This window comes from Oxyura jamaicensis, chromosome 1 (assembly GCF_011077185.1).
Source record: "Oxyura jamaicensis isolate SHBP4307 breed ruddy duck chromosome 1, BPBGC_Ojam_1.0, whole genome shotgun sequence".
Taxonomy (NCBI): Eukaryota; Metazoa; Chordata; class Aves; order Anseriformes; family Anatidae; genus Oxyura; species Oxyura jamaicensis.
Genome location: NC_048893.1, coordinates 44416204 through 44443988, shown reverse-complemented (window position 1 = coordinate 44443988; position 27785 = coordinate 44416204). Strand labels below are relative to the sequence as shown.

The window sequence follows — 27785 nt, the reverse complement described above, 5'->3', positions numbered from 1 at the left end:
GCTGCTCTTTCTGAGAAGAAATGTCTCCTCATCTCCAGCCTGAACCTCCCCTGGCGCAACCCGAGGCCGTCCCCTCCCGCCCTACCACCGGTTATTTGCGGGCAGCGGCCGCCCCCCGCTCCCCGCTCCCCGCTCCCGGCACCGCCCTGTCCTCCCCGCTAGGGGGCGGTGCCGTGACGCGGCCGCACCGGGCCCTACTCCGTCACTTCCCCCGGCGACAGCTTCCGGCGCCGGAGGCGGGCTCTGGGCGTGGGGCGGTCCCGGCGGCACGGCTGCGTCCCGACAGGCAACGCGCGCGCGCTGCTCCTCCGCTCTATGGTAACCACAGAGACCCACGGCGGTGGCGGATCAATACTGGGACGGCGGCGGCCGTGGCGCCGTGGGGAGCATGGCCACGCTGGTGCTGGATAACGGCGCCTACACCGCCAAGATCGGCTACAGCCACGCGCACGTCAGGTGAGGGGCGGGGCGGGCCGAGCCGCGCGGAGCCGGGCTCCTCCCCTCCCCGGCCCGCCGCCGGCAACGCGCCTGCGCACTCGGCGCCGCGAGGCCCCGCCCCCGAGGGCTGTGTGGGGAGGCCCCGCCCCCTCCTTCAGCGCCGGGAGCGGGGGGCTGAGGGATGGGGGGGGCAGGGCCGAGCTCGTCCCCCGGTAGCCCCGGCCCCGAGCGGGCTCCAGGCGACCGGCAGCCCGGGGGCGCGACGGGACGAGGCCGGTTGCGACGTGTGTCACGGATCCGTGCCCCTCTCTCGCAGCGTCATCCCCAACTGCCAGTTCAGGTCGAAGACGGCGCGCTTAAAAACGTTCACGGCAAATCAGCTGGATGAGATCAAGGACCCCTCGGGCCTCTTCTACATCCTCCCCTTTCAGAAGGTAACGGGCCGAGCGGCGCTGCCGGGCTTCTTGGAAGCAAGGAATGTCTCTTGTGCCATGTGTCCCCACGGCAGGTTTTGATGTCGTGATGTACAAGAGTCACGCTCGGCAGCGGGCAGTGCCACGGCAGCTGGCAAACACGATAAGTGCGTGCAGGAAACAAGTTACCTTGTTGTTCTATGTGCACAGCTTCTGGCAGCCTTATCACACCTCAAGTGTGTCACGCCGCAAGTTCCTTAGTTGGAATTCAGAATCTGCACGTAATCTTGTTTCCACCTGGCGCTGCCCCCATACGCTGCATCTGTCAAGTATATAACGTAAATGTCTAATATATATAACTAATTGGAACCTGTACGTATGTGATTTAAATTTATAGACTAACTGGACAGTTGCTATTATGGAGAATCTCTTTGTCAAGTGTTAGATTGCCTTTTTTATTTGTCTGCCTACTGTTAAAAACTGATAAACACATGAATATTGTTTTTATATGAGCATGCTGTATATATGAACATACAGAGTATGTACTAGTATGAATGAAAGATGATGCTTTAATGATTGCTCAATGTCAAATCGCGTATGGCCTCCACTGTAGATATAGTACCTGCCAACACAGCTTCCCCATCCCTGGAGCTGTTCAAGGCCAGGCTGGATGGGGCTTTGGGCAATGTGGTGTGGTGGGAGGTGTCCCTGCCCATGGCAGGGGGTTGGACTAGATGGGCTTTAAAGTCCTTTTCAGCCCAAACCATTCTGTGATTCTATGATACCCATTGGGAATATTTGTAACATTTTTTATTTTCATGTTACCTTTACTCTTGGCATAGAATTGTGAGAATTTTGATGTTTTTACTCTCAGATTTCTTTACACTGTCGGATCATCAATTGCTTGACATTTTTCTATCTCTAGTAATTGTTTAAAAAGTGAAGTATATTTTTATTCTCTAAACAGTGCTGTGATTTTTTTTTTTTTTCAAAATTCCTACAGGGTTACCTGGTTAATTGGGATGTCCAGAGACAAGTTTGGGATTATCTTTTTGGAAAAGAAATGTATCAAGTAAGAGTCTCTTTCTTTCTCTCTCTTTTTTTTTTTTTTTTAAATAATCAATTTGTGTAGGTTAAGCATGGACTAGTGGATTTAACATAAGTACATCAAATATTAAATAAAACTGCTGAGCTTACTATTCTCTTTGTAAGTGATTTCCATTAGAAATCACAAAGTTTTATTGTAAACTGACGAAAATTATGACTTTGAGCTCTGGTATAGGAATTTCAAAAGCATTTAACTTTCCAGTTTTGTGTGTATCCATACTGAGGTCAATTTACATATGTCAATCTTAAATTCACATTAATATAATTAAGAGTTCAAGTTTGTAAAATAAAATAAAAACATCATAATAGACAGATACAATGTGGTTAATGTGGTTTAGAGATTAAGAAACTCTTAAGATAGTGATGAACTTTGTCAGTAGGCCAAAAGACAGACATTAAGTAGCTTTGTCTTTGATTAACCATTTATTGCCAATGAATAAATAGAATTTATAAAATATTATAAAATATATGAAATGCATTTTTTCTTGTTTGTCACACCAACTGGATGTAGCCCAAGATGTGTAATAAGGCTTCTCTTTTATTTATTTTTTTAAAATACTGTGTATTGTTACTTACTCTGGAAGTTTTTGTTTTGTTTTGTTAACATGTAGGATACAGAATGAAAGAGTACCTTAAAATATCTTAATCTTCATAGTTAAAAATATACCCTTGATATTTAGCTTTCTTTTACATTTTGGAACTACATTTCATTCATTGACAGTTTCATTATATGTATTGATTTATTATTTCTTTTTCATGAGTAAAGCCTACAGAGAGAGATGCAGCTGGTAATATGCTTGGGGCTGTATCTAGTTATGGTGAAAATAACTATGGGAAGTTTTCACTAATGGAATTTGAGGCATTAGCAAATGCAGAAAATCCAGGATCTTCCGCTGGCCTTGTGAGAGGTCACTGGGAGTTCTGTTCATTCTGCTTTGTGCTGGGCTTTGTCTTCGGTTAATAGATACATGATTTCTTGATGTAAATGCTGAGCTGTTGAAAATAAATCTTTCTGTAGTTGATAGAACTGGTGTAAAGTATCTTGGAGTATTGTAGTGTTCTTTATGGGTATCTCTTTAAAATGTTACATTACAACATCTAAGGATGGTAACAGGAGCAGAGTATATAAGGAAGTGCTCCCTTCTATTTTGTTTTAAACCATTAATGCATTAAATTGTATCACTGCTCATAAAGTCTTTACAAAGGAAAAAGAAGTAAAACTTTATAAACGTAGCTTCTGCTAACAGATATGGCAAGTGATAATCACGTCTTCAAATTTACATAGTCTTCAATTGCTGCAAAATATCATAGAGGATTATTTTTTAATTTTGTTTTAATGGCAATCTTTGTGTATTTTTCATAGGTGGATTTTGTAGATACCAACATTATTATCACCGAACCTTATTTTAACTTCAGTTCAATACAAGAATCCATGAATGAAATCCTATTTGAAGAATATCAATTTCAAGCAGTTCTTAGAGTAAATGGTGAGTATATCCCTTTCTAGTTCACTTATTATTTTCAAGGTTAAAATTCCAATTATGTATAAATGCATACACATACAAAGTACTTAATTTCCTTTCTGGCTACTATGTGTAGTCAGACTGGATTAAAAATTTTTATGGAAATTCCAATTTTCCTTTTAGACTACTTTTTTAAGAGTGTCTTGCATATAATTAAAGGAAATCTGGGAAGAGAAAAAGATGGTAGAGATAAGGAATATATCTTGAAATAAGTTATCATTTGAGGAAGTCTACCAAACATTTGTGTGAAGACTTTGACAGCGTTCCTTTCTTGGGGGTGGCGGTAATTTTTAATTTTGATTTATATTAGCAAATAAAATGAAGCATTATGGTCATGAAATGCATTACCTTACCGGGATCACAGGGAATGGTAAAATAACATCTCAACACTTTCAAAAAATAGATATCCCTTTAGATTGTTTTGGTAAAGTATGGCATGATCAACCTGTTTAAACCATAGGAGAGGGAACAGAACATTCACTAGAATCCATGAAAAAGAATAAAGGGGGGAGAGGATATAAAATACTTAATTTTATCCACTGGCAAAATTAGTTCACCTGTTGACTGTAGTGTTCTGTATTGAGTTCTTAGAAGTCTGGAAAAGGCATTTAAAATTTAAGCACTTTCATATCGGTATGAATTCTAAGAGTGTATATTCATGTAAAATTTGAATTAAATTTTCTGGTTTTCAGCTGGAGCTCTTAGTGCACACAGGTATTTCCGGGATAATCCATCCGAGCTATGTTGTATCATTGTGGATAGTGGATACTCTTTTACCCATATTGTACCATATTGCAGAAGTAAAAAGAAAAAAGAGGCAATTATCAGGTAAACACTATTTTTTTTAGGAGAATTGTTTGTTATGCCTGAAGTTAATAACTACAGAATTCCTTGTGTTACTTTTTTATGTAGGATTAATGTTGGAGGAAAACTCTTAACCAACCATCTGAAGGAGATAATATCTTACAGGTAAAGTAAGAGATTAATTACTGACCATCATCTTGAGACTTGATATAAAATGTGCGAGAAGTTTGTGGGGATATTCTTTCTGGCTACATTAATTTTAGATTAAATGCTGTTTAAAGGGGATTTTTGTCTGTTATAATCTGCTAACTTTCATCTTGAGCTTAGGCCATCAAAAAAAAAATAAAAATAACCAACAGCCTAATTCATCACAGAGCCAGGGCTTTTGAAGTTGCTGAGGGTACGTGCGTGTTCACAATTACATAAGTTCTTATATATTTTCTCAGATGTTTCAGTAGTTTGTAAGTCAGCTGTCAAATCAGTGCTACATCTTGATTCTATCTACACCACAAATAAAATTTTATAGAGTTGACTTTTTATTAAGATCTTTTAGCTTGAGACTTTATATAGGTAAAGAGATAGCAAAGGTGTAATGCCTTTTCTATTAAAACTAACAGGGTTATGGCTATTTTTAAGACAGGGCAAACACAGGTAGATATGTGTTTGTTAAGTTGCAATGTAATAAAATACAAAGTTCTGTTATGTCAGGTATGCTTTTGTAAATTGAATGCAAGCTTTAGATACTAGTAGATTTTTGTGATTTGAAATTATGGTAACCTATCTCCAATGCAAAACTGAACAGGCAATACTAAGAATTATAATTATTCTCAAAGTTCTTTGTTTTTTTGTTTGTTTGTTTTGCACAGGCAGCTACATGTTATGGATGAAACGCATGTAATTAACCAAGTAAAAGAAGATGTGTGTTATGTGTCTCAAGACTTTTACAAGGACATGGAGATTGCCAAGTACGGATACAATGCTATTAAATGTAAAAGTTGGTACTTCTAAATAATCTATTTGTACAAAAAAAAAATCCTGTAAATTAGAAATTTTTCCAGTTAAGCTAAGAGAAAAATCCAGTCAGTAAAAAATTGTTGGGATGTAGAACTTGTTCTTTATTCTATTGTGTTTTACGTTCTTGTCTTTTAGATTGAAAGGAGAGGAAAATACTGTAATGGTAGATTATGTTTTGCCAGACTTCAGCACAATCAAAAAAGGATTTTGTAAGGTAAATTTTAAAGTATTTTTGGACTGTTTTCCCCTGCACAAATACACTCATGTTGGTCAATAGACTTTTTTTTTCTAGTGCTGCATTGTAACTTCTTTCTGTGCTATGCATTAACTATAGTTGTGCTGTCACACACCATACTCTGTTATCATGTAACATTATTGTGCCTTTTTTTTTTAATTTGTTGAAAGAAGTTTGCTTTGTTTTAGTAAGTCTCTGAATTTCATCTAAATGCCCTACTATGTATAAAGTTCAGAGCTGTTTAGTAGAACAGCCTGGAAAATCTTCATAGGAGTGAAAATTTAGCAGTGTTATCTTATTTCTGGAGTTGGCCATAGTTTCAAAAGCAGTCCCTGTATCTTAAGTGTCGCTCTTGGACATATTCACTGTATTTTGCATTGGCAAAACTGCAGCTGATAAGTTGATAGACTCAAATTTAATACCACAGTTTGTATTACTATTAGAAGACTTTGTAGGTAGTATAACCTAATGTAGAATATATGGCCTTCCACTGCAGTACATGAAAAAGATTAGCTAAGCACTCCAGGATATAATTTCCTTTCCTAAGCTGTGGTTACTGTTCATGTCTTTAATTTAGCCAAGGGAGGAGATGGTGTTAAGTGGAAAATACAAGACTGGTGAACAAATACTTCGTCTAACAAATGAAAGATTTGCAGTTCCAGAAATACTCTTCCATCCTTCAGATATTGGTATTCAAGAGATGGGAATTCCTGAAGCTATTGTTGATTCTATTCAGAATTTACCTGAAGGTATAGCTTAGTGTTTTGAAATTTGATGTTGTTGTTTGTTTGTTTGTTTTTGTTTGTTCTAGCTTCTTAAGACTCTTTGGATGCTAATACCCTCAATATGCCAGTTACTAAGATGTGAACTGTTCCATCTTCTGTTACGTGTCATATACGCTAGGACTGATTATTGTCTACAAAATGCCGTGTTATGCAAACACAGCTTTGTGGTGGTACATAGATAGGCTTCTATTTCTGTTTCAGTTTATCACTGTATACTAAACTCTTCCCAACATCCTTTACTGATGTGATTTACACGTCTTCAGTGATACAATATACCTGAAATTAGTTTTGTGTTTTAAAATATTTCTTCACTGAAAGAAAACTCAAACTGACCAAAGCCAGTCCAGTCTATCAAGCATCCAAGTCTAAAACTTTTCTGCCTACTATATTTGTCAGGAGTAGTATTAATGCTTTCGTGTTACAGATTATGTACACTAATGTAGTAGTAACATTAATGTTACAAAGAAGACTTTCATAGGTTTTGTGATAACACATAAGTACGGAGGTGTTGAGGCTATGAAATGATATATATATATATATTTAAGTACAAAATAAAATCCCTTTTGCAATGGAAATGTGTTGGTAGGCATGCAATCTAACAGACAATTTAAACATTTATTTTTTAGACTTTAGCTTTGATAATTAAAGAACAGACTGTGACCACTTTCTGGTTTTGCATTAAAACTATTTAACTGATGTGATCACTATATGATCACTACTTTGAGTATTTCTTACTCCATTTCCAGTTCCTAACAAATTTGGGAATAAACTTAGATTTCTAAATAAATCTTTAGTCTCTAATTATGGATTTGTTTATTTATTTTTTTATGTTAAAGAAATGCAACCTCATTTCTTCAAGAACATAGTTCTGACTGGAGGAAACACGCTTTTTCCGGGCTTCAGAGATCGGGTCTATTCTGAAGTTCGATGCCTCACTCCAACTGACTATGATGTTTCTGTTGTTCTTCCTGAAAAGTAAGTCCTAAACTGTACAGAATAAGCATTTTCTTGTAGCAGAACAAACTATAAAGTAGGATTTCTTTTGTTGATAAAAGGATAATCAGTATTTAAATTAATCCCCTTAATTTAAGTGAACCAACATGTACAAGAAAGATGTTTTAATCTGGTGTGTTTTCTGACAAATAACGTATTAGAGACCACCTGCTTGTCTGTTACTTTGCCTAATAAAGTTAAGCACACCACTAGCTGTTTCCAGGAACAGTCCTATTACAAACAGATCAGTAAGACTATAGCTTCATCAAGAGAATTGGATACATAAGTATGCACAATTAGAGTTTAGTCCTTTACTTGAAAGAATTTTCAGCATAGGAATGCTGGCATGTCGTTAGTATTGTAGCCAGTTCATGGATTTGGAAAGGGTAACATCTTTGCACCAAGTGAATTTACATTTGAGCCAAAACAAGTAGTCTTTGATAGTACAAGAAAAATTACCTTTTAAAGTATTATTAGGGAGTGTTTTTATAAAATAAGGAATTGTTACCTGTGCAAAGTAAATACAAAGACAACTCTACTTCCTTCCTTACAAAAGGTACTTAATTTTTTATAAAAAGGGAAGCCACTTAGCACTGGTAAAAATTGAAACTGTCTCAAAATTTGGCTGGTGCTGGATGGTTTCATTTAGCAATCAAAAAAATTACCTTGAAACAGTCTCTTCTGATTTTAGATATTTTTTGTTAGATATAGCTAAATAATTACTGGAAATCATCACTGCATACTTTTATTTTATGAACTTGCATAAAATTAACAATAGTTTTATTCACTTTTCAGCCCTATTACTTATTCTTGGGAAGGTGGGAAGCTCATTTCTGAAAACGATGACTTTGAAGACATGGTAGTAACTAGAGAAGATTATGAAGAACATGGGCACAATATCTGTGAAGAGAAATTTGATATATAAGTAGCATAGTTGCTTATATTGTTATTCCAGTGTTTTACTTAGAACTGTGAACTGTGGCTTGTTCTCTGTCAGTTAGGATTGTGTTTTAGCTTTCCTGTACTTAACTGGATTGGGGAAAATTCATTTTCAGAGTTTAAAATAAAGTTTTACAAACCTAATACTATGAAATGTGTGTTGCATTTCATTACGTTCTCATCTTTTACTGATAGCTTCATTATATTCTTACTGCAAAAAAGTGATAGCATGAGGTGATAAAAACAGTGAATGCTCTTCTTACTGGTGTAACACACGTTAAGAAGAAATTAAGATACATTAATTTGTGGGTGAAATTTTTTTTTGAAACTGAGTGGACATTAAACACTTCTTACAAGGTCACTCAAAGTTGCCCAAGAGTAATCTGAACACTTCCTTCTTAAAAAGGGGTTTTGGTGTTTTGGGTTTGGCTGCTTTGGGTGTCAGGACAGAGTTAGGCACGCGCTAAGGGTGGATAACGGATGGGCAGGTGCTGATGCTGATTTTGATGTTAACCAGCTCATGACTGTAGGTGAATTCTTCTCCAGTTGGGCTGGTGATACTCAACGGGCTCAGGAATGGCCTATTCCCAGCTGCAGGGCCATATTCCCCCTCTTGTATGCCCTGTGTTAAAGCACTGTTTACCTAGCTTGGAACGAAGGCGGCTGGCTTAGCCAGTTGATGGCGTAAGGAGAAGCTTCACTGGATTTCATGCCCTTCAGAAGACTTTAACAAGTCTCCTTCCAGTAAGGGGGACTGAAGCACAACTCGATGCTATTATTTTCTGAAAATTGTTTTTCATGATCTGTACGACCCAAGGGTAATCGATCTAGTTGAACAGAGTTGACCAAATGAACAGGGGAAACAGGTGCGTACTGTCAGCCCCCAGGATCACTCAGAGCATTAAGATGCATAGATATCCTCATTGCTGGCTTCTGCTTCTTTTCTTCTTCAGATGAGCGTGTGGTGTTACAGCCATCTTGTTCTGATCACCACCCCAATTTGGTAAGCTCCTGTTACTACACAGAGGTCTCAGAATAAGAGCAATATGGATGAGAATGGAAACCAGCGCTACAGTGAATGAGAAATCTGGATAACGAGCTGTCCCTATTAAATAGTTTACTGAGATGATTCTTCTTCACAAATACAGTCTTTTATACTTTGCACTAGCAACTTCTGGTGGCTTTCCTCTAAGTGCTAAAAAGCCTGGAAGAGGTATCCTCCTGCTTCTGTTTATTAGCCATAGAAGGGACAATTGGGTGTTAACGCAGAACAGTAACTCGTGGATATAACTCTTGTATTACTCTGCGTAAGAAAATATGGGACACCGGTCCAAGGAGTACGGCATGCTGTTACTTTGAAATCTGCATATGGAGATTGTTCACATACAAATTCACGCTGGAAACGGTTTGATGACACAGAACCCACAAACAGAGGTGGGGGGGCGGTCAGAACCCCCCCACCCCCCAGGTGACTTTGGGTGGAACCGTCAGAAGCGAGGGGCGGGAGGGGGGCGGCCGTTGGGCGGGCGGACGGGCAGGGGCCGTCGCCGTCGCCCCCCCGGTTCAGGCAGAGCCGCCCGGCGGCCCGGCGGAAGCCGGCAGCGCCTCACTTCCCGCCGCCCCCCTCGGCCGCCGCCCCGCCGGGGCGGAAGTGAGGCGCTGCCGCCGTCGCTATGGAGTAACCGGAGCGGGACGGGGCCGAGGCGGAGGCAGCGGGACGGGCGGCCCGCCGGGCCCGGCAGCAGGGCCCCGCGCCAACGGCTTCCCCCGCGCTGAGGTGGGTGAGGGGCCCGCCCGGCCCCGCGGCAAGGCGGCTGCCCGCGGCCTAGCGCCGCTGGGGCTGCGGAGCAGAGGGGAAGGGGCCCGGCCTGGAGCCGCGGTCGCTGCCCTGCCCGCAGAGCTCGCTGCCGGCCGGGAGCGGCCCTGGGGCGGCTGGGGGCAAACGGGGACCCGCCGGGGACCCGCCGCGCACCGCTGGCGGCTCCGAGCTCTCCGTGGGTAACGAGCGGGGCGCTGCGTGCGGGGGGCGGCTGCGGGAGGCAGCCCCGCGGGTTGCGCAGCGCAGGGATCGCCCCCTGGCAGCGGGTGATAGGCGGGGAGAGCCCCGCTCAGAGCCCCGTGGGGCCCGCTCCGGGAATCTTCAAGGTTTCGGCTGCGGCTCGGTACCAAAATGCTGGAGAAAAAAGTCGTGAAGGTGACCAGCTGGGAGGCAGCGGCACCGTGCACATTACATCATCGTGTTGGATCCTTGCGTCGTTGTTAAAACAAGTGTCAGAACTCGGTTAAGCCTGATTTTCCTTTTCCTTTATTTTCCTTTTCATTATTTATTTACTTATTTATTTTCTGAGAGTCAGTTGCTCAAGCACTCTTTTTTTTTTTTTTTTTGTTTTGTTTTGTTTTTCTGCGAATACCTCATTGCACAGGTCCCGCTGGCGGGGTGGTGGTTCGGGTTGGGTGCCGTGAGGTATCCGTACACCTGCCACGCCGGCTTGTTACGGGGTCGGAGCTGTGGCAGTGTGTGCGCGCTGGGGGCTGTGCGGAGTGCACCCCTGTAGTGCAGCAGGTGAAGCTGTGAATTACTTCAGGGATAAATTCATAGCTTTAAGTCATGCAGTTACCTTAAATGAGAATTAGAGCGGTGGGGAACATTTATTTAGGATTCACTTTTACGTCAACCTTTTGAGCATTTTGTCTCGTTTCTTACTTTTGGGCAGTTGTTGCTTATTGCCCTTGCCAGGTTGTTAGATTGTCACTGTGCCGATGTATTGCTGCAGATGTATACCAGCGAAGAGACCACTGTCGGTTGTGAGGGGACTTCATACTGTATGCCAGATGCCTTTTTAGGATTAGTTCCAGATTTCATATGCTTTGTATCAAGATCAGGCTCTTGCTTTCATAGACTCAGTAACGTTAAGAATACCCTTCAAATTCAAAGAGGAGGAAGGCAAAGTTCTTAAATGTTATTGCCTGTCCTGGGTTGCTTGTCTGGACACTAATACTCATAAGTTCTTGTATTTTTATCACTTATTACCTTGTAACTTGAAGTTAAAGTTTCATTCTGGGTAACTGACTTGCTTTATTGACCTGTGGTTGTTAATTTTTCTATAAGTAGTAGTTAAGTCTTAAAAGAACTGATCAATCGAACGGCTTCCTACAGTTGAGAACTAAAATGGTATATTTCAGATATAGTGAAGATCATCATGTTTTCTGGTGTTATGGTTATTACCCCAAATAGTTTAGTTTTTAAACCATTTTTGTATGAATTTTCTAGGTATGTTGTTCCTGTTGATGTATGTTTGAGTTTTTATTGAAATTGGCAATAACAATCACTTTTTTTAGAGCCAAAGAAAAACGCTTTTGTAGAACACAGTCCAAATGTTGACATAAGGGTTTCTACAAATGTATAGACAGTGTTAGACAGACGTAAACTTGAAACTCAAACTGCTTATTGAGAAGTAAGTTTCTCAGTATGAGTTTTCTCTTAGCTGAATTTATCAGTAGTTCGCATACTGTCAAGCCTGTTGAACAGGGCCTGCCGGGATTGCTTTTAAACCCTAACCCTTCAGACACCGGAATGCTGTTAGCATTCTCACCTCGCGGGTTTTCCAGGCTTCTTGCTGCAGTTAGTCTGTCACCCGCAGCAGAAGGTGGTTCTCAGTCAATTAGTACTACGTTTTTCCACTGTCTGTATATATAGAGAAGTTGTCGTTCGAGTTTATCCAACTAATTTGAGCATGCATGCGCATATATTTTCTTAATCCCATCACTGCAACTATTTTTGTGAAGTCTCTCTGGATTTGAGAATTCCAACGTAAGATTACATTGCGTTGATATTACAGATTTGTTGGCTGGGAGCGAACAAAACAGAACGCAAACAGCACAACATTCAAAAACAAATTAGATTAGTAGTTATCTTAAACTCATTAGGATTGTTTTTTATAGTCCTTTAGTATATAGAGCTTTTTACTACAGAATAATACCTAGAGATACCTATTGCTTCTAATTGGAATACTCCATGATCCTTGTTTATAACAATTTAGCAGATTCAAGAGAAGTTCCTTTATACAGGGATCTTGGACAGTGTCCAAAGCTGTTTGGTCTTGTGTGCACACTTAAGAATTGCACACATTTTTCCATAGCAGAATTGATAAGGTAAAATTGATATACTGTAATAAAATATCACAATAAAATTAATTACTAAAGGAATTCTGTGATTCCATAGTTTATTTCCAGCAGTGTTCTCAACAAAGGACTTAATACATACCAAGCAAACATGTAATTACTCTTAAGATTATCTCGTTGTGTTCAGGCTCAGCTCCTCATATCTAGAGCTCCCCATCCCCATAATTAAGACCTACTTCATCCTGAATGTGCTTCATATCTGGTTCTGCTCCTGAGTGGTCCTGCCATAACTATGTCTGATTTTAAAGCTGATACCTTTCTTTTTTATAGTATGTTTTCTTAAATCTCCTAGTCTGGCTCTCCCTTTAGAGGCACAAAGTTGTGTTACTCAGCTGACGTGGAAATTGGAGAAGTGTCTCTGGAGTCACAGCGGTAGTGGAATTGCACATTTCTCTGTGGAAGAGTACTGATGGTGGGATGTAACTGCTGCAGTAGTCAGCACTCAGCTACATCCTGTGTTGCTTCCAGCATGGGGCTAGCGTTTGCGTAGAACTAGGTTAGCACCGTGCCATACATCTACATGAGTGAATTCTTCAGCTACTCAGAAAATTCTTTTAAGAAAAATTGCTTAGTGTATTTATTACATCTTTTAGGAAACAAGTCTGTCTGTTCAGTTCAGTACTAACCATGTTACTTGCCTTGAGTTTGTATGGAATCAGCTCTATAGTACCGCGGGGAGAAAGTGAGCATGCCTGAATAACTTTAGTGCTGTCATTTTGGTCAAGTTTGGCTGAGATACACAGTTGCCACAGATAAATAGCTAAGGGTTTTGTGAGATTAAGGAACCGTGGAGAGAAAACAAACTCCCATCTGTGTCACGAATGTGGAAAATATTGGTTGATCAGACACCAGATAATCTGTGTAGACCAGAACAATGCCTTATGATACCTGAGCAGTGGGTGAAGGTTTAATTCACTGCAAATAGGCACTTCACATCGGGTCTGATGGGTGTTGGGGCTGATTAGTCTCACTGCTCCCTGGATGGCTTGTTAGTGCCTTCTTCTTTTGTCCTAATTAGTATGGCTTGGAAAACTGATTTCTTGCAACTAAATCTAGTCTAGTAGTGACACTTGCTATTTTTCAAGGTAGTTTTGCACAAATTATGTACCGGTGAATTAAATATATGAAAAATAAGGCTGTAAGTGAAAACAGGATTTCTACAGCTCTCAATATATTTGCTGATGTACTACCTTAGGTTTGTTCTACTATAGGCTGAGGACGTTAGTGTTCTTATTTGAAAAGTTGGATGAAGAAATATCCTTAGATGTTGCATTTGAATATACCACATAATACTGATTCCAGGAAATCATTTCTTTGCATTCTCTATTCATCTTTGCACACACCGATAAAGAAGATGAATGTCTGCCTCTTGCTTTCACTATTTCTTTCATGTCTCCATTATTTCTTGTGTTTCTGCTATCAGAGAGACAGTTGTGTAAATGGGATATATTTTTCAAACTTCTGTCTCATGGAATAGACAAATCAGATTTTTGGAACTAATTATGACAACTAAGGAAACCATGAAAGTGCACACTAGAGGGGAAGGTGAACTAAATGATAAGCAGCCACAGTTAGCTCTTAAATTTGCAAGGTGATATAAATAAACTTGCAAGTACAATTTTGCCGCATAAAAAGGCGGTTTGTTTTTCCCTGCTCAGGTCAGACAAATAATGTCAGCAATTCTGATGAGTAAAATACTAAATTTTGAGCTTGCATTTTGGCAGGCACAATGTAGGAAAGAACATATTTTATAATTGTCTTCTGTATAATACAAATCTTTTCACTTGCTGATCTGGGATTTTAAGCAGTCTTTCCCTGCAGCAAATGTGTAGTTCCATAATTGCTGGAATTAATGGAGCCTGGTTTCATTCGGACTTGCTTTTTTTCCTGCTTGATTGATATTGATGCATAAGGTGTGAACCTTTCCTTCCATGGGAGCAGTTTGTAGGTTCTCTGATTTATTCAGTCATTCGTTTTCAATAAATGGTTGTGTGTTTCAGTCCTCAATTGCTTTGTTATATCTAACAAAGAATGATCAACAGATTCAAAAATTTTTGAGGAGGGGTAACAAGGGCATACACTCCCCAGGTGTGTGCACATAAATGTGTTTGTGCAGTATGAGTATGTCTGACTGCAAAGCCCTGGAAATTATATTTCAGTATTCTTTTTTTGTGGGTTGCTTCTATATCCTAATGCATTCTTGGTTAGATGTCCTTTAATATTATAATTTTCAACATTTCTCTTAAGTTAATAGAATTTCTGAGAGACTGTGAAGCTTTTTTTTTTTTTTTTCTTGTCCTTTTAGGATACTACCTTGGTAGACACCATGGAGTCCATGCTGAATAAACTGAAGAGTACCGTTACGAAGGTAACGGCAGATGTCACCAGCGCGGTCATGGGAAATCCTGTGACCAGGGAGTTTGATGTTGGCCGACATATTGCCAGTGGTGGTAACGGTCTTGCCTGGAAGATATTTAATGGAACTAAAAAATCAACAAAGCAGGTGGGTTGTCAAGTAAAGACCTGTGTTTATAAGCATTAGATAACAGGCTGGTAGGTAGCAGCTCTTAGGTGGTATTTAAAACAAAACCAAACTGGGCAGACGAGTTCTAAGGGTGTAAAATGAATTGATGACACCAAAACTATTTAAATATAAAGTTCTCATCTACATAGGTTACAGATACATTAAGCCTTCACTGCCAGAGAAGGAAGTTGTTCTGTATTCATAGTGTAAAACTTGACACGAAGATCAAAAATTAACTTGAGTTAAAACTGACCTGACAAGAAGAAAGAAGCTTGTTTATTTTAACATGGATCAGTTCTCTAGTTTAGTTTGCCTTGCAGTTCTGAGGGGAATAATACTACCTCTTTACAATATTAAAAGATCGTGATCTGTGCCATTATTTGATCTCAGAAAAATAAGCTGTATTTTTTTGCTCAGCTGCCACACAAATTGAAGGGTTAGAGGTATTAAGTCAGGAGATAGTGACAGAAGGGTGTGGGGCAGAGGCGGAGGGTGTGGTAGAAGTGAGGTCTGCCTTCCTTGTGCAACTTTCAGCCAGGTATATTTGCCTTCGAAAGTAACTCTGCTTAAAGTGTTAGTGTGTAGAGCACTAGTATATAAACTTTTGCCTCACTTGAAGCCACATATATAGGTAAAAGGGGAATTGTGGCTGTCCTGGTTTTGGCTGAGATAGAGGTAATTTTCTGCATAGTAGCTGGTATGCTGCTGTGTTTTGGATTTTGGAGAGCAATAATTCTGATCACACACCAATGTTTTCGTGGTTGCAGAGCAGTGCTTATGCTGAGTCAAGGACTTTTCAGCTTATCATGTTGCTGTTCTACCGAGGAGGCTGGGGGTGCACAAGAAGCTGGGAAGGGACAGAGCCAGGACAGCTGACCCGGAGTGGCCAAAGGGATGTCCCATACTGCATGGTATCATGCTGAACAGTAGAACTGGAGGGAGTTGGACAGGGCAGGGGATGGCTGCTGCTCAGGGACTGGCTGGGCATCAGTTGGCAGGTGGTGAGCAATTGCATTATGTATCGCTTGTTTTATATATAGTATTATTTTCCCTTCCTTTTCTGTCCTGTTACGCTTTCTTGTCATGTGAGTTCTACCTTTTTCCCCAGTTCTCTTCCCCCATCCCACTTGGGGGAAGTGAGCAAACAGCTGGGTGGTGCTGAGCTGCCGGCAGGGTTGAACTACAGCAGTGGCTTTGGAAGAAGGCTTGTCAGAAACAGAATTTAAGAGCTGTTATTACAGAGTGTGATTTTGGTGTATGGGAGAAATGTGAAATATCTCTTTCAAGCTTGGAGAGGAAATAGATTTTTTTAGTGAGTAAATAGAAGAGTTAACAGAGAATAGAAATAGAAGAGTAAATAGAGAATAAGATACAGCCTTCCATTAAACTTGATGCTGAAGTGATATGAAGTCACTTAGAGAATGAATCAATGCTAAAGATGTGCCAAAGAGAAAAGGATACAAAGGAATAACTTTGGAAAACATGGGTATAATCTGTTAGATTGTAGGAAAATAAACTGTAGCAAATGTAAAAGAAACATAACATGCAGAGTGAGTAATATGTGGGGAATGTTCTGATTGTGTCAGAATCTGCATAATGTTAAGCATATATTGTGCTCATATGATTCTCCTGCATCTGTCTAGTTGTTCCAGGACTCAATACATCCATTATTTACTGAATTTACCAAACGTAATGACTTTTTTTGTCTTATTCAAAGCAGTGATAATATTGAAAATATCATAGTTTTGATAGATTTGATAAAATCTCAGTGTTCAGTTAAGTAACTGACCTGTACCAGGCATAGCTTTGAGGGTATAGAGAGTTACTGGCACTTCCTTTCAGTCTGCCCAGTTGACAGAGTATATGGAACTTGTTTCCAGTCAGTCATGTTTTTTCAGCTTTGGATGGGTGTTTCCATGGCTGACTTTACAGAAGGTTAGTTCACGTGTTACTATATTTGAACCTGTATTGTCTCTGTAAATCCTTACTAACACCTGTGCATTTGTATGCCATCCTCAGTCATTAAAAATACAGGGGCAGTTGTATTGCAGAGAATTTTAGCTGCCTGGTGATTTGACGTGTAATTACCATTCATTGTTACTATTGCCAGTTAGGTAACATCACGTCAACATAGTTTGATATTGCAGAATGAAACTGCCTATCAAGACAAACACTGTGTGCTCAATTGCATTGCAGTGTATCTGTTGTTTATCTGTACATTTTTTTTCTTTTGCATGTACCTTTAGAGTGTTTGTTGGGCCATATGGAAATGTCTGGCTGTCTTTTTTTAAAAGTGGTAGTAGTCACTTCTGTGAAGTCACACATGGAGCTACAAGCGCTTAGCTTCTATTTAATTATTTATTTATGTTTTAACAGCAAATGTATATTGTGATCTGACAAGCAGGATGTAAGACTTAATCACCCTTCTTGTTACTCTGCAACAATGCAAGTAATAAGTCGTTGTAGCCTTATAAAACAGCTATGTTTGGAGTCTTAGTGTTGCAGCAGTAGTGCTAATCTGAAATGTTTGTTCCCAGAACAAGTGGAAGTCATCTGTCTTACAGAAGTTGATCAGCTGAAGTTAAGATTTCAAATGTGTATTAATTTTGTTTCTATTTTAAGTCTGTGACAGTTACAAAACTCTGTCTCATGACAGCAGATACCTATGATACCATAATAGATGTATTATTTTCAGACTTCTACCTGGTTCCTCCCTATCTGTTTTTCCTGGTTTTCTGAATGCTTGCTTTTTTTTTTTTTTTTTTCCAATATGTCGTGTCTTTTCTTGTTTACTTGCTTGGTGACTGAATAATCACTTAACAGAAAGTAAGGAAAATACTTTCCTGTGTGCATGTATTTGTCTGGTGCTGTTTGATAGCTGATTTACTGCTTATTTAAAAGATTTTTTTTTTTTAGTCTTTCTAGTTATACGACATTACATCTTTAAATTTTTTTATTTTTTTTTTCTGGCATAATGTGGCACTTGTTCTTTTTTCTGTGTAGAAAGAGCAATCAAAGAAAAAGATAGGGTAATGTTGCTTCAGAATGCTCTCGCCAGCTCAATCATAAAAACTACCGGAATTAAGGAGATAATGGTTTGTGCTTCAGGACTGCTACAGTCACGTTTAGCTTTTATTGTGTTAGTACTAAATATATTAATGGTAGGTAAATCAGCTTTTTGGTTTTGGCTAATGTGCATGCAGTATCTTTATAATTAAAGCTTTCTGTTATTCAAACTATAAAGGTTAATTTCAAAACTGAAATAGTTGTGTTGTATACCTTATCACTGAAACAAATTGATGGGAAAGCAAGGTAAAAAAAGGCAAACTTCATTTTTTTTAAACGTGTGGGTGTATATAAATAAAACAGAGAACATGTGAAAGGCAAAACAAAGTTCCTAATATCAAGTGCTCTACCTTAGAATTTCATTTGTTTCTATGTTTACAACTTAGTCTTTAACAACATGATCACATTTATTTTCACAAGGTCAATACATCATTCAGTTCACAGGATGGTGAACTGCAGTTATTCAATATTGTGTGCTTTTTTTCCCTTTCCTTATTGTTTTGTGCTTAATCTCTGCCATTATGCCTGTATGCTATTCTATATGTCCCTGATAGTAGAGTGATGGAGTACTAAAGTACTTGGATATTTTTTGTATTGTTAACATCCTTTCTCAAGATGCAATGAAATCGGTAGGCAGAAGTGTTGCTATTACATTATCATTGTATTTCCACAGCTTTTAGAGTCTTTATGTAGAAACACTTACGAGTTGTGTTTGCTTCTTTATCGAGACGTGAGCCCAATGTGTTTCTGCAGTCTTTGGATGGCTTGCCTTTCTCTCAGGGGCAAAAGAGAGAAGTATGGCATGGCCTGCCTGGTTGCCTTTTTCTGGCTGGGGGTAGAGGACACCAAGAGCTAGAATGGAAGTGCTTGGGCACAAGTTACTAAGAACTTGTTATGTCTGCTGTCCCAGCTGTGTCTCCTCCCAGTCTCTTGCCTACCCCCAGCCCACATGCTGGCAGGGCAGAGTGAGAAAAAGAGAAAGCCTTGACCCTGTGCAAAGTCTGTTCAGACACAGCAAAAAGGTGGATGTGCTGTCAGCACTGTTTCAGCCATAAGTCTGAAATACAGCACCATATGGGCTGCTATATAGAGAAAGTGAACTCCGTTTCATCCATACCCAGCACAAATAAAAACTGCCCAAAGAAGCCAGGAAAAAAAAAAAAGGAAATGGGTGCGTTTAGTGATTTGTACTACAAGGATACAAAACTTTTACAAATGCATGTATTGGTGAAAAACAGGTCTTTGGGACAATGGTCAACAGAATTCCCCTGAAATAGGGGAGCGCATTCCAAGAACACTGATTTACCCTTTCCTGCTTAGGATCTAAAAGTGTTACAGTTGACCTAATATGATTATAGCCCAATTAAAATATGTCCTGTGTCTTGCATGTTGTGGGAAATGCTTACTCCTGTTTGCACGGGTAACACCATTTTTACAAGTTGTATGCAAAATACTTTGTGTGACATTTAATTCCTTGGCAAAGGTATTGTAGAACTGTTCTTTTTCAGTGATTCATGATAAAAAATTCTAACAACAGATGATTTCTTTAAGATCTTTATATTGGCAAATACTTGCATGGTGCACATCATAGCATACAACTGTGTTAACATCATCACTGAGCTTTACCTTTCTAATACTGCTTTGAAGTAAAGCACTTTAAGCATGTAGGAGGTGAGAAAGAAGGTGCAGACTGGTTCATGTTTGTGAACAGAATTGTGATTTAAACTTAGATCTCTCGAGTGGCCATCTACAGCTCTATGTACTTGTCCGTTCTTCCTGACTCAGGTGGTGGAGCTATCAGTACACTGCTGAGACAAGAACATGCTGAACAAGGTGTGTTTACTTTCTATCACGTAATGAATGGAAGTTTTTGTCATTAAAGATAAAGGCTGTTTTGCCCCTAATTTCGTAGAATCGTAGAATATCCCAAGTTGGAAGGGACCGTCAAGTATCATTGAGTCCAACTTCTGGCACCACATAGGTCTACCCAAAAATTCAGATCATATGACTAAGAGTCCAAATGCTTCTTAAAAAAAGTGGAAAAAAAATAATTTAAAGCAGTTGTATTTTGAATATATTTTATTCTCTTTTATGCTGAATTTATTTTCATATCATAAAGTTGGAATTATGATGCAACTGAAGAACTAAATAACAAGTTGTCATTTGCAGAAGGAAGTTTCTCTTCTTTCAGGCCTATGAAATAAAAAATACAATTGGAAGTTTTCCTAGGTCTTTCTGTGGAAAGAATTATTAACTTTGTGTAAACCTTTGCAGTTTCAAGTTTCCATGAAAGTAATTAAATCACCAGCAAATGGAACCTCTATCAGTTACAGTCAGTAGCCCTCCCTCCTTTTCAGGGTTGAATATCAGGTGGTGTAAAACAGAAAAGGAAGAACACAAATGATTTGTTCATAGTCAAAATCTGACAGGCTTATTTGGCTTATGCAGTGCAAAATTCTGAATGCTTTTAAATATTTCCAGGTATATTATATCATCTCAGTAATTTTGTACAATGAGTATGTTCCGTGGTCTCTGTATAGACTCAGCTCTTTTGTCACTTTTCTGCAAAATGATGCTTGGTGACTTATGGGTGTGAAGATACTATGTTGTTGGCACTTGCATATAAAATCAGTGTTGGTTATGGAATTGATTATCTCCCATTTCAGAATACTGTATTGTGAATTCTTACTACGAGAACACATTGAACATTTTAGGGGACATGGGTAGTCCATGGGCACTGTGGTGACTTTATTCTGGTATCAGATGTGTTATATGAAAAGGAAGGTATTGAAAGAAAGTTGCCACAAAGCTCAAACTGTTTTGATTCTTGAAACTTTGAAATAATGTTTTTTTTGTTTGTTTGTTTAAAAAAGGCATTTGTACCTAAAAAATCTATGTGACAGCAATCATTTTCATATCTAGAATACTGCAATTTTATATACAGATAAGTACTTGAGCTAATTTTGGGTATGTAAAAGTTCTGTCAAACTTCAAATCCATGCAGGATTGCAGCAAGCACCAACAGGACTTACAGCCATCATAAAATATTCAAAATATGGCTGACATCCCATGCTTTCTGATTTAAATATTCACTATCTGATATTGATGACTTGTAATTAAACAGAAATGTTTTCAGAACTGGGACATTAGTTGGAGATTTTGTTGTTGGCCACTTTCCTGCTCAAACCATTAATGTGCTGTACTGGAAAATGTGTGTTTCTTTTGAACTGTGAGTAAAAAGTATGTCTACCATCCCCTGTGATTGGTTCTTCCCTGCGTTATGTCAATGTTACTGTTCGACCCATCCCTCTTGGGGCTGGAACAGGGAGAGGAGATGGACAGAATCAGGAAATGTGCTTAGTTGAGTTATAGGAATTCACCTGCTAACAGTTTAATGAAACAGGCACCAGATAAAAAATATAAACTCATTTTTGTGTGTTGGACTGGTTTATTTATTTGTTTATGTTATATTGTCTATTGCTAGAGGTTGTCTTTTTTTAATGAATAATGTAACTGTTCCTGAAGATTTTAGTTAAAATAATGGATATAAAATGTGCAGTACTAGAGCATATGCTTCCTCTTGGAACTAAAACTGTGTGTTTTCATATTATTTTCTACTGTTTTTTAACTTTATTATTCCTTATTGACACTGTTGTAGGAATGTAAAAAAGCTTCAGTTTTGTTTCATGTTAAAATTTTTAATTCCTTTTTTCTTCAATTCGTTTATTTCTCTATAGTGGCTTCCATTGTGGAGATGTAGTCTAATTTTGTAATTCATAACCATCTATGTAATTTTGAAGTTTTATATAAATTTCTTAATTTTCTCCTACTTCATTTGCAGAGGTTGGAAAAACTCTTTTGTCTATTTTAACATCTGTTGCATTTCTGGCATTTCATTTTACATGTTTCAGCATTAAAAAAATACTGTGTGCATTGTCATGTGAATGATCAGGTTAAGCGATTACTCAGGTAGTCTGTCATCATAAATTCTCTCACATGAAAATCTAATTTAACATAGAACACACTGGTTTGGAACATAACACTGAGACAGGGCAAAGTTTAATAAAGTACCACTTGATATATTTAATGCCAAATGAATGCATATCCTTAGAATATTTTATTTGTTCATAGTTAATGTAAATGCTTCCATCCACTTAAAATCAATTTGCTGTCTTGTGTATCTGTTGCTGGGTCATTCTATAGGTAGACGTTACAGTTTATTCATTACTGTTTGTAAAGTTGTGAGCAGTAGCACAATAATCTTAAAATACATATTCCAGAGGTTATATGTAAACACAATGATTATGACTAGGATAGATAAACATTGATATGTATATATATATACATAGATACATATTGAAATACTTCTTGCATTGGTAGCACTGAACTGTTGATTTTAAAAAATGTGCACATATGTAATTGTGTATAGTCTTTGTTTTTTTGGATGTGTTATATATTGAAATAATTTTGTTGCTTATTTCTAGGAAGTGGCTGTTTTTGTGTTTGATAAGAAGCTAATAGACAAGTACCAAAAATTCGAAAAGGATCAGATTATTGATTCTTTAAAACGGGGCGTTCAGCAGCTAACCAGACTTCGACACCCTCGACTGCTTACTGTTCAACATCCATTGGAAGAATCCAGGTAATTTGTAGTGAAGTTTAGAACAGACGTTCTTAGTTGTTTTATTGAATGAAAAATAGAATCATAGAATATCCTGAGTTGGAAGGGACCCTTAAGGATCATCAAGTCCAACTCTTGACACCGCACAGGTCTACCCAAAAGTTCAGACCATGTGACTAAGTGCACAGTCCAATCTCTTCTTAAATTCAGACAGGCTCGGTGCAGTGACAACTTCCCTGGGGAGCCTGTTCCAGTGTGCAACCACCCTCTCTGTGAAGAACCCCCTCCTGATGTCAAGCCTAAATTTCCCCTGCCTCAGCTTAACACCGTTCCCGCGGGTCCTGTCACTGGTGTTAATGGAGAAAAGGTCTCCTGTCTCTCGACACCCCCTTACGAGGAAGTTGTAGACTGCGATGAGGTCTCCTCTCAGCCTCCTCTTCTCCAGGCTGAACAGGCCCAGTGACCTCAGCCGTTCTTCGTACGTCTTCCCCTCCAGGCCTATCACCATCTTCGTGGAGCATGAATACCTTTGTGGAGCTGAATACCTGGAGCATTCAGCATGTACATCTGATGTATATATTTATATACATTTTAATATATTTACTCATGTGAGAAGGGTATTCTTCCCACTCTCAGATCTTTTGACCAAGTCATAGGATGCATCCCTGCTATAAATCTAATTGATAATCTATTGTGACCTTAATCCAGCTGCAGCTATAGCTACAAATGACCCTTACAGCATGAATATGTGGCAGTTCAATTAATTTCACTTTTAAAGAACTCTCTTAAATTTGTTTTCTTTCAAAAAGCTGATCATTCATTTGTTCCATTTATGAGATACTTCATGCATGGGAGATTGGAGACTTTTGGTGAACTCTATCTGTTGTGGCCACATACGTGTTTAGAAGATCCTCAAATACAAAATGAGGGAGACAAAATTTGGAGGATTTTTGTAGTGCTTATTTGCTTTATGTATGATTGGACATTAGGCACAATAAGGGGTTAGTCTTACACATTTGTTATTCAGCTGTAGTGATAACACACTAAAATCTGACAAAATGAAGATTTTAAGTTAAAATAGAAAGCTGATCCTAGTGGGAAAGGTCATGAGGGTTTTCAAGTTCTTTTTCCAAAAGATTTTTTTCTAATTGAAAGTCTGATAAAGATTTGTGTACATTACCTTTCAAACTTCTTTTTTATTGTGTTAACTTGCGCATTTCCAAATGTACTGACTTCTCAGAGCTGGGAACAGGCCTGTGGTAACAGGAATGCTTCTTGATCTTTGTAGTGCCTACTTTGGGAAAGATTTCTTAAATCAAATGACAACAGCATATTCATGTATATCTTTTTGCCTGTACCAAATACGTTTGGTTCAGTATTCCCCTCACAGAAGTCCAGGGAAGATTATTTAGGTAACTGAAGACAGCTGTCAGCACTGCAGTAGTAAATAAACTATTGCATGTTAAATGGACTTGGTTCATCTCAGTTGTTTACACAGGTGAAATGCAGAATATAACCCAGGCTTTTCCCTAAAATTGTCATGATATTTCAGTTGTCCCAGAAACTTCATCTCTTTTTTTTTTTTTTTTTTTTTTTTTCCTAAATTCTACATTTTGGAAGAAGAGGCTAAGATTCATACCTTGGGGAGTTAGAAAGGCTTTGGTGTTCTTCCTGGAAAGGCTTTAAGCCTTTTGAGTGAAATTAACACTGAAGTTCTGTCAGAGTTCTTGTTCAGGAGTTTTTAGTAATGCCCTATGCTTTGCTCTGATTGCTGCTCTTTCTGTACTCAGCACACTCTCTGTAGGAAGAGATCGCTATGACCAAACCAGCCCAGTAGTTTGCTGTGCCAGAAACTGGTGTAAGGATTTTTGGGGGCTCATAAAAGGAAAATTTACTTAAACTCTCTGTGTATGTATCTCTGTACAAGCCTGCTATAAGTCTTTTTTTTTTTTTTTTTTTTTTTAGAATTGCTGAAGGTATTTGCAGAGCACTTATTTTCTGAAGAAGTCTATAGTGAGCTCCTTCTGGCTTGGTCTTTTTTTTTTTTTTTTTGTACCCAAAGTAACATACAGTTGTGTTGAACTGCTTGCAAGTCACACTTTGGTCTCCTTTTGTGGTGCAAAAGGATGTATTTGGTATATCTGCCCAGCTGAAGTAGATGATTACAGGCCATACCATTTTGACCCTAGTGTGTAGGTAGCATTTCTTCTACTAATAGAATGTTTCTATTTCAAATAATCAGTATTCAATATAAATATATTGAATATAAATATAACATTATTATGTACAGGTTTTACATGCACTATGTAATGAATATGTGCAATGTTTATTTTTATTTTTACTAAATATTTAATATAGCACTGTATATGTACTTACAATTTGCCTTGAATTCCAGTAACAGCACAGATAAATAATACCATTCTACATCTAAGTTGTTTATGGAGAAAAGAATAAAAAAGCCAAATTGTAAGACCATTTATAAAGTGTGAAGTCCGAGATATTTAATTTCATAGATGTTCCATCTGCTGCACTTTTTCCCAAAACATATGCACATTTGGCCATTACTTTTATTTGTAACTTTTTTTCTTTTTATTGTGTTACTCAATGTCATTTTGATGTTATTCAGGGAGCTGTTAAAGAAGCTGCACTGTATGGCAGACATCGGCCCATGCAATGTTCAATTCTTTTAATTAGATTTGCCCATCCTTCCGTTACTCTGTCTTGGGATCTTATTTAATTAACTCCTAAAGTAAAAAAAAAAAAAAAAACAGCCTTTTTTTATTCCCTCAAAACAACAGCAACCAGAGTATTTATGTTGTGAAAACCATAGAATAACCATTTTCTAGGTATTTTTTATCATCTAAGCCTTAACTATAACTAAACGTATAAGTTCCATGGTAAAGCTGAAATTAGATTAAAAATGAAGAACTTCGTCTTTCTGTGCTCTAATTCTTCCTCGTGAACTCCCGAATGAGTTTTGTAGCCCTAGTTGTGTTAATACAAGCGGAGGGGATGCTCTCAACAGAATGGTGATGAGGGTTCAGTCAGGAGGCTTATGACTCAGGGAGGTGTTTTTCTGAAGGAAAAAAAAAAAAAAGTCAGCAGGAAAAGCTCAAGTCACTTTTAATTGGGATTAATGATCAGAGTTTTGCATCAGCCTTATTTTACCTTAAAGAGCAAACATGTTAATCTATTGAGATACAGGAAAGCTTTGTGGTAGATTCATGCCGAGACATTGTGTCTTCTGTGTTATTTTTAAGGAATAAACAAAAAGTTAGGTTAGTCTTCTTGCCTATGACTTTATTATTCAGAAATATATCTTTATTAGTGGTACTCAGTGTCAGTTTTCTGTGTTCATACTGCTGCAATGTTTTAGTGTTCTCATGAAATATTCCTTCTTAAACCAAGAATGCGTGCTACCATCTACACTGTGCTTTCTCCAATTAAAAAAATTTCAGGACTTCAACGTTTGAAATTTGGAAGCACGGTGTTACAACTAGTCTACTTTGTGTGGAAATTTGCTTCATCTGAGCTTTTTAGATGCTGCTAACACAAAGATCCATAAAGGAGACCTGCAGTTGTTCAGAAAGAAAGCAGTAGAACAAATAATTAGGAAAGCAGTCACTTTGCAGGCAAAGTGAAGGTCGTATAACAAGCATGTTTGTGTGTACCTGTTCTATATTAATATAAAACGCAAAAGAATATTCAGGTACTACCATACATGTTATTAATTTTGCTTCTGATTATGGTTTTGACTACATGAAGCATTGCTTCAGTTGGGGGAATGCCACTTTTAGGCACAGCTAACAGCCTGATTTTACAAGGCTTAACAATAGTACGAATTAATTGTTTGATTTTCTTGAATCAGGGCAAGAAAAGTACCAATTTAAAAAATAAACATAAAGCTTATGAAGCTCTGTGTGCATCATTGGTGATGTATGTGAGTGTTATCAGAGTACAGTAACTTAAGCTGATTTCTGTTTTGTTACAAGATTATTTTTTGAAATTTTCAGCTATCTTTATATATAGTGGGTGTATATATATAACCTCTAGCATAAATGTTTATAATGATTCAAAACCTGAAATAAAAGACATTTTTTAGGTTAATACCAAGTCTGATAATGTGTGATGTGATGTCTGTATTGTTCTTTGTTTGCAGTCGAGAGTTTTATTACGTTTATTTACAAGAAACTTTATTTTAATCTGTTTTATCTATAGAGACTGCTTGGCATTTTGTACAGAGCCAGTGTGTGCAAGTTTAGCTAATGTTCTTGGCAGCTGGGACAATCTACCTTCTCCTTTACCATCCGACATTAAAGAATACAAACTTTATGATGTTGAGACCAAATATGGCTTGCTTCAGGTATGGCAATTTTGCCTTTAAAATTTTCTTGTGCTTTTAGTATTAATCATTATTTTACAAAGTTTACCTTGTAAATCAAATAATTGTGAAGTGAGAGATGATTGTGGCCTGATCCCTATAAGTTTAAGAGAAGATGGATACCGGAGGCTCTGTAAGTTGCTGCTCTTTTTGCTTTCTCTGACATGGAAAATAAACTGAATGTTTTTTTTTATATTCTATATAAATGTTTGTACTATAGCTGTCATTTGTGAATCTTTACTTTCTGTGGAGGAACAATAGCTTTCAGGTTTAATTTGGATGAAAATTTTGTTCAACATTGATAGTTAATCAATGTCAGTAATCTCATCTGCTGCCTACCTCTGTATTTAATTTCCTTCATACATAATTTTTAAAACATAGTCTAAAGTCAGTGGTGAAAAACTCCTTCTTGGTTAACATCAATATAACCATGACCACAAGAAATAAGGTTGTAGACATGACAGAAATTTTATAAATGTTGTACAGCATATCTAGGGAAATACTTAACTTGAAATAATCTTTTATTAACAGGTTTCTGAAGGCTTGTCCTTTTTGCATAGCAGTGTGAAGATGGTCCATGGAAATGTTACTCCTGAAAATATAATTTTGAATAAGAGTGGAGCATGGAAGATTACAGGCTTTGATTTTTGTATCCAGTCAACAAATCCATCTGAACAGGAGGTAATAGATCGTTATATTTTCATTATTAAATTTCAGATTCAGATTTTTATCTGAAACCAGGTTCTTGAGCTTGCATTTT

General features: G+C 38.2%; 2 protein-coding genes across 3 annotated transcripts in view; both read left to right on the top strand.

Moving 5' to 3' along the window:
- The first annotated feature begins 233 nt into the window (after positions 1 to 233).
- Positions 234 to 8400, top strand: ACTR6 (actin related protein 6). Its single transcript, XM_035346608.1, has 11 exons — positions 234 to 456; positions 755 to 872; positions 1855 to 1923; positions 3322 to 3445; positions 4174 to 4309; positions 4394 to 4450; positions 5152 to 5250; positions 5435 to 5513; positions 6112 to 6283; positions 7156 to 7294; positions 8108 to 8400. Exons 1-11 carry the CDS (start codon positions 389 to 391, stop codon positions 8235 to 8237), a joined length of 1191 nt encoding a protein of 396 aa, XP_035202499.1. The 5' UTR covers positions 234 to 388; the 3' UTR covers positions 8238 to 8400.
- Positions 8401 to 9827: 1427 nt separating this feature from the next.
- The window catches only part of SCYL2 (SCY1 like pseudokinase 2), a 33612-nt gene continuing 15654 nt past the window's right edge, over positions 9828 to 27785 (top strand). The window contains exons 1-5 of one of the 2 annotated variants that reach the window (XM_035336343.1): positions 9828 to 10028; positions 14739 to 14936; positions 22508 to 22665; positions 26863 to 27007; positions 27557 to 27706. In XM_035336343.1, coding sequence (XP_035192234.1) covers positions 14760 to 14936; positions 22508 to 22665; positions 26863 to 27007; positions 27557 to 27706 — 630 coding nt within the window. In that variant the 5' untranslated portion in view covers positions 9828 to 10028; positions 14739 to 14759. The remainder of the gene's footprint in view (positions 10029 to 14738; positions 14937 to 22507; positions 22666 to 26862; positions 27008 to 27556; positions 27707 to 27785) is intronic. The other variant, XM_035336338.1, reaches the window with a different exon arrangement.